General features: G+C 40.5%; 1 protein-coding gene across 1 annotated transcript; it reads left to right on the forward strand.

Annotated features, from left to right (window-relative positions):
- The first annotated feature begins 1,222 nt into the window (after window positions 1-1,222).
- Window positions 1,223-10,642, forward strand: LOC135706236 (cystathionine beta-synthase-like). Its single transcript, XM_065227803.1, has 5 exons — window positions 1,223-1,379; window positions 9,014-9,120; window positions 9,194-10,094; window positions 10,161-10,489; window positions 10,554-10,642. The coding sequence occupies exons 1-5, from the start codon at window positions 1,237-1,239 to the stop codon at window positions 10,631-10,633; spliced, it is 1,560 nt and encodes a 519-aa protein (XP_065083875.1). The 5' UTR covers window positions 1,223-1,236; the 3' UTR covers window positions 10,634-10,642.
- The last annotated feature ends 266 nt before the right edge of the window (window positions 10,643-10,908 follow it).

A 10,908-nucleotide genomic window follows, 5' to 3' on the forward strand; every position in this document is an offset into this window, starting at 1 on the left:
CCTCACAACTATATGCGATATGGTCGCACCATCTATGATATCGTTTCTGTATGGTAAGGGTCGTAACGTAAGTTTACGAGATTTGGAAATTTACGAGTGTGGGCAAAAATACCGTCGGGACTGGTTCAATGCAACAATTTTCAACAGGGCCCCAGAAAGTAGCATATTGTTCCGTCTTACCGTGACCATTACCAAGCGCCAGATACTGAATATTCAGCTGTTTATTTACTACACAGGCAGGTTTTATGCGCTGCTTAGACATTCAGTTTTATGGAAATTTGTATGAACCGTAGATACTCACCAAACCTCCCTAAAATGCCGACGTGGTTTATGGACAGCCCCTTGATTTTTTTCACATAATTCACAAGTTATATCAAGCTCATAAATCCTAAAAAAAACGAAAGTTTTATGAAACATATTACTTTCGACGGTTAAACGATTCATATAAATTTTGAAACAATTTTCATCAGCTCATAAAAGCTTCAACTTGGTACCTGAAAAGCTTAAATTTCTCCTCCTATCACCAACGACTGATAAAACGAATGAAAATAGCAATAACCTCAACCGTTAAAACAACGACTAACCGTTACAATCAAAATTGATCTCCGCGACCAATCCGACCACCTGCAGAGGGCTCGGTTACCTACACAGGACTTCATGTCACTGATAAGATAGCATTCCGCCCATCTTGCCCACCGAAAACAAAAAACATTTTATAGTCACACTAAAGGTATAGCCGTTTCAAAGTGCAACACGGTGGTGCGAACTTGCAACCCGGATTCCTGTGTCCGATAACGATCCAATTCCTACCCTTTCGTCCAAGAAACGTAGATCGGTTTAATTCTTGCATCATCTCTCCATTGCTAATTCAGGATCTTGCTTGGGACAAAACTCCTATCGTCTTATATACTCTACTAAATAGCATACACACCAACCACCAACATTCGCGGCTCACCGGGTTCTTTTGGGATATTTTCCTCTTTCGCCGTCTTTTACCGCGCGCGCTCACACTACCGCACTACCGCGGCTGATGGTTGTTGGATGGTTTTAGTCCGAAATTTTTAGCAACATCATCGTCGATTATAAATTGATTCACACCACCGGTCCGTGGCATCACTCTTCGGTTGACATCGGTTCGGAACGGTCACAAACGGAAATCACGACGAAAAGTGTCCTAGCTAAAGGATTTTCAGAGAAAGATAGTGATTTAGAAGTTAAAGCAAACAGTGAACAGCAATGGCTCACCGGAATTGTCCCATGAACGGAAAGGCGGCCCCCCACAGTGACTTCGAGTCGTACTTTGTGCGGCCGGATTTGGGTTCCAAGTGCACCTGGAAGCCCGGCACCACCGAAGCCAGCCCCCATCAGAACCGTGCGCCGTAAGTGTTGGTGGTTCTTGTTCGCCGGAGATAATCTTGAGCGATTGTGTGAGATATGGTGTGTCTAAAACTGGAATTATATGAAGTGTGGAAAAATTAATGCAGTGCTTAGTGCGAGCTGGTTCGGTCATTGGTGTTAAACTTTAATGTTACAGTTTCAAACTTTCATTAAGTTTAAGTAAAGACTTAATAATATTTTTTAATCTACTTTAACTTGAGTAACGATATTGATTAACTTGTTGAACTACGTCAATCAATAGACCTAGTTGGAAAATTTCTCGACAACTGTGGAAATCAAGGTTGCAGATACTCATTTATAGCAAAAGAAGTACTAGAAGCCCATACTGCTCATTAGAAGTTCAAACAAGAGGAAGAGCAATAAACGAACAGAATGGCATACGAGAGAGTGTCCGCGTGAGAATTATGATAGAAGTTGAAGATTAGTGTCGATTATGTCATAACAGCTTAATCAAATGATCATCCACTTATATCTGGTGATAGGCTCGAAAAGAACCGAAACGACTTCTGAGACAAGCGAAAAGATTCAGCGTGAAAAATTTCTATTTAACTTTTATATCGCAGTGCCAAATCGATTATGTCTGTCACCGTGATTAGCATTTCTATGTGGATTGAAAACCACTAAAAATTTCTCTTCAAATTGTTGTACTGGTGCTCTCTTGTCAATCCAACATGTTCGAAACTCGATTAAATAAAACTGTGATTTATTAAACTGTCTAGAGATTAATCCACCTATATGGCCAATAAAAGTTGGCCTCTCGCGGCCTTCTTGAAAACCATAAAATTTCCAACCATAATTTTCAAAAATATTCACCGAAACTGGTTACGATCAACAACAAACAACAATCAAATCTCTTTAAAAGCAAATACTTTATTCGTGAGCTCTTTAAAGCTTCTCTCCCATACCCCACCGGACGAAACTTAGATGCTCGCCAATGATATACTGACGTACTGTTGGCGAAAACAATCTTCCCGAGGTTCATGCAAGTTCGATAATATGCGTGTTCCAAAGCGGGTTGTAATCTAATCTACTGTTTTTGCTTAATTGTCACAGCCTGTGTGGCTTACCTGACCTAGTTCAACTTCTTTTGGCACATGGGCGATTTGAGGCATATGAAAAAGGATTAGCTTTTTAAAGGTAAAAAGATCTGAATAAATCATACAGAAAATGTATTCTAATATCTAATATCGTACACCTAAGAGCACCTGCACCGATGCGTTGTTGCTATTTTGATAACTTCAGTCGTTGCTATTTTAGTTAGTAACGAGTTTACGCATCGATTGTTAATTTGTGTTTGAGACTTTCGCACCGGCCGGGGAAACAGTCCTATTGTTGCGATACGTTAAAAGCGTTAGGAGCCTATTGTTGTGTATGGAGACCTCCATACACAGCAATAGGCTTCTGACGCTACAAACGTACCGCAACAATAGGACTGTTTCCCCTAGTAGCTAAACTTACCATCGAACTTCGAGCTGAAACTGATCGCAGAACTTCGTGGTTATTTTTTGGACAATATTGATATAGCGGAAACGCTCTATAGGAGCGGTACGTTAGAAGCGTTAGGTTTCTATAGTTGTGCATGGAGACTCAATACACAACTATAGGAACCTAACGCTTCTAACGTACCGCAACTATAGGAGCGTTAACCTACCTAATCATGAATTGTAATTGTTCAGTGCATAGGCTGTGCCTTCCGCTAAGAAGGCTTATCTAGGGACCAACCCCCTAGTCTATACACCTACTGTCCTTCCCGTTGCACTCGTCAGCTCGTGCGATACTCTAGACACACATGGGTGATCGTATCCGGGTCCTCCCCTGGGTAGGCTCGTATCCGTCCAGGTTCTGGTACATTAACTTATCTATATGCATGGTAATTATACTTTTAAAACTCACCTTTTGATTATAATGTCGAAAATGCTGAAACTAAATAAAGGTTAGCGATCCATATTAGATGTGTGCTGCGACGGAGTAGTAATTGAAGGAAATGAGGTATAGGTAATTCTAAAATAGGTAAATCAATGAATCATTAGCTGCTAACAGTTACTAATAAATGGGTACGATAAATCACTCATCAATGAGTATTGCCACTCCCACTGAAAAATGGGCAAAACCTTAATCATAAATGGATATTCGATTCCTACCGTGTATTTAAAGTAAAGTTAGGATCTTATCAAGCAAGCACACACCTTTTACGATTCTTATCCTACTTACGGTTTCCTGCACATACGACTTTTCCTAGATTCAAGCTTCGTCCAGTATACATTGGCTGTCTCCAACCGGCATGATCCTTTCTGACTGGTTCCTCTTGCCGGTGCAAGTTTAATTCTTCTTTTCTTGTTCGAATTTTCTCCTATCTTGTTCGAATTTTCTCCTATTGTGCTCCCATTTGTCCTCAGGCAGTTAATATTAGTACATTATAGGAAGAAACTTGACAAGACATCGTCAATCCCCTTATTCTTGGGCAGGGTCTGACGATGTGAATCTGATTTTGATCAGTGAACGGGCCCCATATGGTACATTTTCTCACTATGAACCTGTCATTTCCAGCCTATCTGAACTATTTAATAAATGGAAACCATAACATGGGTTACGCTCCTCCTAAGCGGGCCCTCCGCATCCTATCTCTGTCTTATCTCAAATGCCAATGGTTTGAATGTATCAATATATACATTGGAAATGACGTTCAATCAAATAAACCCATACCCCACTCACTTGGCCAGGCTTCAGAATCGTCCAGTGGGCAGTGCGCTCTACACTCCAAGTTCCCTTTCTTTCAAATTTACCCCAAATTTTATATTTTACCCATTTGAGTGTTGATTAATCACAATGAAACATTGTGACTGAGCACGGACTTGAGGTTACTAGAGTATTAAATAATCTAGGTCTTATTTAGGATTCTATCTGGAAAAATCAAATTTGGCCAACGCCCACCTATAGGAGCGTTAACCTACCTAATCATGAAGACTGAAAATTCAAGATTGAGATCCACCTACCGACCCAGAGGCCGAAAAAACGGTCCTCCGGAAGATCCTAAACATTCGTAAAAAAGATCAAAGATCGCTGAGCTTAGTTTTTTTTTAAATCACATGAATGCATCTGAATCTGGGAGTAGTATGCGCACACTGGTGATAACGGAACGGTCCTCTGGAAGATCCGGAACATCCGTAAAAGTGGTCAATTCGTAAAAATGATTCTAAAGCTCCGTTTTTTTTTAAATCGCGTGTTGTGATGCTACATGAATGAATTTGGATCTGGGATTAGAATGCGCACACTGGTAATCACGGAACAGTCCTGTGGAAGATCCGGAACATCCGTTAAAGTGGTCAATTCGTAAAATTGATTCTAAAGCTCCGATTTTTATTTTAAATCACGTGTTGTGATGCTATATGAATAAATTTAAATATGGGAGTAGAATTCACACACTGGTGATCACGGAACGGTCCACTGGAAGATCCGGAACATCCGTTAAAGTGGTCAATTAGTAAAAATGATTCCTCCGGAAGATCCTAAACATTCGTAAAAAAGATCCAAGATCGCTGAGTTAATTTTTTTTTAAATCACATGAATGCATTTGAATCTGGGAGTAGAATGCGCACACTGGTGATAACGGAACGGTCCTCTGGAAGATCCGGAACATCCGTAAAAGTTATCAATTCGTAAAATTGATTCTTAAGCTCCGATTTTTTTTTTAAATCACATGTTGTGATGCTACGTGAATGAATTTGGATCTGGGAGTAGAATGCGCACACTGGTGATTACGAAACGGTCCACTGGAAGATCCGGAACATCCGTAAAGTGGTCAATTCGTAAAAATGATTCTATAGCTCTGCGATTTTTTTAAATCACGTTTTGTGATGCTACATGAATGAATTTGAATCTGGGACTAGAATGCACACACTGGTGATTACGGAACGGTCCTCTGGAAGATCTGGGACATCCGTAAAAATGATTATTAATGCTCCGATTTTTTTTTTAATCACGTTTTGCGATACTACATGAACGAATTTGAATCTGGGAGTAGAATGCGGACACTGGTGATAACGGAACGATCCTCTGGAAGATCCGGAACATCCGTAAAAGTTATCAATTCGTAAAAATGATTCTAAAGCTTCGAATATTTTTTTTTAAATCACGTGTTGTAATGCTACATGAATAAATTTGAATCTGGGAGTAGAATGCACACACTGGTGATCACGGAACGGTCCACTGGAAGATCCGGATTATGCGTTAAAGTGGTCAATTCATAAAGATGATTCTAAACCTCCGAATATTTTTTTAAAAATCACGTGTTGTGAAGCTTTATGAATGAATTTGAATCTGGGAGTAGAATGCGAACACTGGAGATCACGGAACGGTCCTCTGGAAGATCCGGAACATCCGTAAAAATGGTCAATTTGTAAAAATGATTCTAAAGCTTTGAATATTTTTTTTAAACACGTGTTGAAATGCTACATGAATGTATTTGAATCTAGGAGTAGAATGCGGACACTGGTGATAACGGAACGGTCCTCTGGAAGATCCGGAACATACGTAAAAGTGGTCAATTCTTAAAAATGATTCTATAGCTCCGATTTTTTTTTTAAATCGCGTGTTGTGATGCTACATGAATGAATTTGGATCTGGGATTAGAATGCGCACTTTGGTGATAACGGCACAGTCCTGTGGAAGATCCGGAACATCCGTAAAAATGGTCAATTCGTAAAAAATATTCTAAAGTTCCGATTTTTTTTTAAATTACGTGTTGTGATGCTACGTTAATAAATTTGAATCTGGGAGTAGAATGCACACACTGGTGATCACGGAACGGTCCACTGGAAGGTCCGCAACATCCGTAAAAGTGGTCAGTTCGTAAAAATGATTCTATAGCTCTGCAATTTTTTTTAAATCACTTTTTGTGAAGCTTTATGAATGGATTTGATCACTAAACAGTCCGGAAAATCCGTAAAAGTGGTCAATTCGTAAAAATGATTGTAAAGCTCCACGATTTTTTTTAAATCACTTGTTGTGATGCTACATGAATAAATTTGAATCAGGGGCTAAATTTTTTAAATCACTTGTTGTGAAGCTATATGAATGAATTTGGATTTAAAACAGACAACCGTATATTTTAAGATTGATTCTTGTCAATGTGAATATCTCGACAATCGCTTTGCCCAGGCTTGGCAAAAAGGCTTAGTGTATAGGTCACAACTTCAAAATTAATTTTAAATCTCATTTACTAATCTTTTCATAAAAACCAGGAAGCTTTTGGATATTGTTTACGAGATTTTATTACGAATAGGCCACTTTATTAATAAATAAATAAAGAGTAAATTTGTTACCTAATTAATAAATGTTGTAGAGGTAAAAGTTCATGCTTTTCCGTTGATTCTGACTCCAAACCCGTTCGAACCACACCCAAATTCAAAATGCACCAATACCAACAAGCATTGCAAAAAAACCGATTTGTACCTTCCTTAAAAGTTGTCCTAGCTCGCTGTTCTAATTATCTATATGCAATCTTTACACTGCCGTACTCTAACGGAACTATCAACTCTATGCTTTCATTTACTCTATCTATCGTATAAAAATTACCACTACAGTCTGTTATTTGAAATTAGCATCTTCAACTATGTAAATCGTTGACTTCACGTAGAAGTAATACTAAAACATATAGTCAAAGTACATAACTCTGGATGGGAGCATACCATCAATTACTGTCAATGGTCGAAAGGTACAGCAGCAGCACCTACCCCACCCGTGTCCCCTCGAGATCGTCAAGTCGACGATGACAGAAGCACATATCGTGGTAGGGGTAAACAATAGTTGCAATTTCCAAACCTACGACTGGATGCCTTCCTTCAAATATCAACCGTAGTGCGGTAAAAAATCGGTAGAACTGTTTCAAACACGCAGTTGGTACTTGAGCGGTCGGTTTTCATCTCTTTTTGCCAGTTGTGGCGGGGGGGACACCCCTCACCATCCCTCTCCAAAGGGGGAGTTTGGTAAAGAGAGATGAAAAAACCGATTTGTACCTTCCTTAAAAGTTGTCCTAGCTCGCTGTTCTAGTTATCTATATGCAATATTCACACTGCCGTACTCTAACGGAACTATCAACTCTATGCTTTCATCTACTCCATCTATCGTATAAAAATTACCACTACAGTCTGTTATTTGAAATTAGCATCTTCAACTATTGCAAATTAGAAAATGGAGTTTTGACCATATTCGTAAATACAAAATTATTGTTCAGTTATAATTCTACTACTTCAATTCCAAGATTCCAAGTTCTGGGAAGGCCGAAGGACAGGTAAGTCCTACTGAAGTTCAGGGAAGTTCTTCCGAAGTTCAGGGAAGTCCTGCTGAAGCTCAGGGAAGTCCTGACGACGTAAAGAATATTCTTCCAGCAACATGATCGCACAATTGGTCGAAAAGACGAGCCCCTGAACAGGATGATGCCCAATAACCGGAGGGAAGAGCCCGCCCTTTATCCATGAAATGTTATAAACAGGGAGTTCGAATTGTCACTCTTTCCGTCCAAATTGCTTTAAACAGGTGCCGTGATCTTCTTCTTCTTTGCATTTAAAGCTTATTGCTTATCGCATATTAGCTTATTGCGTACTCTCAACTTAGTGTTTTAGAGGCACTACCACAGTTATTAATTGAGAGCTTCCCGAGGAGCTTCCATCCCTATATCATTTTGGCATTGGTATAATTGTGTGGCAAGTTCTCTCATACTCTATGCCCAGGGAAGACGAGAAATTTCCCAACCCGAAAAATTCCTAGACCGAACCGGGAACCGAACCCAGCCACCCTGAGCATGGTCTTGCTTTGTAGCTGCGTCTTTACCGACTGAGCTAAGGGAGTGCCCTGATGGTCCCCCGCAATCCCAGCATTGTTTTGTATAAATATGAGCAATAATAAAAAAATAAAATTTAAAGCAATCTCTCCAACTTCCACTATTTTTTCACCATTCTATCTAATTTTCGTGCTCATTGGTGATCTCATTTTCCTTTTCTGCATCACTAGTCTCCCGAAAGTCTCCCATGTTATTTCTGATGTGTTCTACGGCATTTCGACGTCCATTATCTTTGTATGATGATCTTGAGTTCCTAGTTGCGTCTTATAAAACCGTAATACCAGTGCGGAAAATAGACAGTGTCTCCGGATGTTTTCTTAACGAGGATCACTCCATCACTCCATCGTATCGTATATGCTCCATTTTGCAGCTCTTCTTTAACATTTACTTTGTTGACTTGATGGTACCGGAAAATATATAGGTAGATATATACATTATTAGCAATGGGCTGTGATATAACTACAACGCGATGGCCATTCAGAATGGTTCAACGGATGTGAAATGAGGGAATATTTAAATTTAACACTAACAATTTACACATTTTTCAATGTTCCGTCATATATTTTACATATTTCAAGTAATCTTCGCAACCGCCAAATTTCATTCAGAATCGTTGGAACTACATGTGGTAAAATATGAAACGCACCTTTGAAAAGTGAATTCCATAGAACAAACAGTATCATCACTTACTCCCACATGCAATCTGCCTCGACCAACCTGGCACAACGCACCCTAACCCTCATTCCTACAGTAAAATATTCCGTTCTATTCCCGCAGAGTCTATCACGCGAAAGCCATCAACAACATTTTGGACGCCATCGGCAACACACCCCTGGTCAAGCTAAACAAAATTCCCAAAGAATTCGGCGTGAAGTGCAATGTTTGTAAGTAGAACCTCTATTCATACCGACCTTCCGAAAATGCGAATCCTTATCCCTTTCTAATCCCTCTAACCAGACGTCAAATGCGAATTCCTCAACCCGGCCGGTTCGGTCAAGGACCGCATCGGTCTCCGGATGATCGAGGAAGCCGAAGAGAAGGGTCTGCTGAAACCGGGCGCAACCATCGTGGAACCCACTTCCGGAAATACCGGCATCGGGCTGGCTCTGGCGGCCGCCGTCAAGGGCTACAAATGCGTAATCGTCATGCCGGAGAAGATGTCCAACGAAAAGGTCGACACCCTGCAAGCGTTGGGCGCCAAAGTCATCCGAACACCGAACGAAGCTGGCTTCGATCAACCGGAAGGGCTGATTGCCGTTGCCCAGAGACTGCAACGGGAACTGCCCAATGCCATCATCCTCAACCAGTATACCAATTCGGGCAATCCGCTATCTCATTACGATGGAACTGCGACGGAAATCATCAAACAGCTGGACGGAAAGGTTGATATGGTGGTTATGGGAGCCGGAACCGGAGGAACCGCCACCGGACTGGGTAGGAAGCTGAAAGAACACAACCCGAAATGCAAGGTGGTATGTTCGGATCCGCTGGGATCGATCATGGCCTTTCCGGAAAGTTTGAACAAGACTAGCTGCAAATTCTGGGAAGTAGAAGGCGTGGGATACGACTTCATTCCGACGGTGTGTGACCGCGGTGTGGTGGATGAGTGGATCAAGTACAACGATAAGGATGCATTAACCACGGCCCGCAAGCTGATCGCCGATGAAGGACTTCTTTGCGGTGGAAGCGCTGGAGGCAATACCTTTGTTGCATTACAAGCTGCCAAGCAGCTCAAGGAAGGCCAAAATGCAGTAGTTATTCTGCCGGATAACATCCGTAACCACCTGACCAAGTTTGTGTCTGACAATTGGATGGAAGCGAGAAACTTCATGGAATCCGTCAATGTTCAAAATCACAAGTAAGTTTGAACCATTTTCCAGCGAGACAACGTGATAATATATTCATCATTTTATTTCGAACCTAGATGGTGGAATAACCAGGTTTCAACGCTAGACCTGGCCACGCCGGTCACGATCACCGTGGACGTTTCGATCAATGAAGCCGTAAGAATAATGAAGAGCCGCATGTTCAACCAACTTCCTGTCATCAATAACGACGGTTCGATCCGAGGTGTGGTGTACCTGGCAAATCTGATCGGAAAGTTGCTGAACGGTATGGTTCAACCAACGGATCCGGTTTACCGTGCCATCTTCAAGCAGTTTGTCAAAATTGACCGCAACTGCACGATGGGACGAGTTGCTCGCATTCTGGAGAAGGATCCGTTCGTTCTGGTGACGGAATCGAACATCATAAGTAATTTTGATTGGAAATTGTTTAATATATGAAATGCCTAATTTTTCGAAACTATAATTTTCAGATGGCAACAAGGAACAGACGGAGCTGGTCGTCGGATTGATTACCCAGAGGGATATTTTGCATTACATGACCGATGTTTGAACACCGGAATCAGTTTTTTATTTTAACTACATTAGTAATAAGCAATAATCTTTAAGTGATAAGTAAAATAGTATGAGCTTAATATATGTTATGAAAAAAATCTTGGAAATAGGTAATTGATCCGAAAATATCACGACTTACCTTAGTGATGCTGCATTTACAATGAATTTGAACACTAAGTTTCAATCTAAAACTAAAAAAAATACTAAAATACTACGGGTATTTCTTTCCAAAGCTAATGCACAATAAATGTAATTATTATTATTATGTATAAT

This window comes from Ochlerotatus camptorhynchus, unplaced genomic scaffold, assembly GCF_037179485.1.
Source record: "Ochlerotatus camptorhynchus isolate MF236.1 unplaced genomic scaffold, CSIRO-AGI_Acam_v1.1 ptg000276l, whole genome shotgun sequence".
NCBI classification, from domain to species: Eukaryota; Metazoa; Arthropoda; class Insecta; order Diptera; family Culicidae; genus Ochlerotatus; species Ochlerotatus camptorhynchus.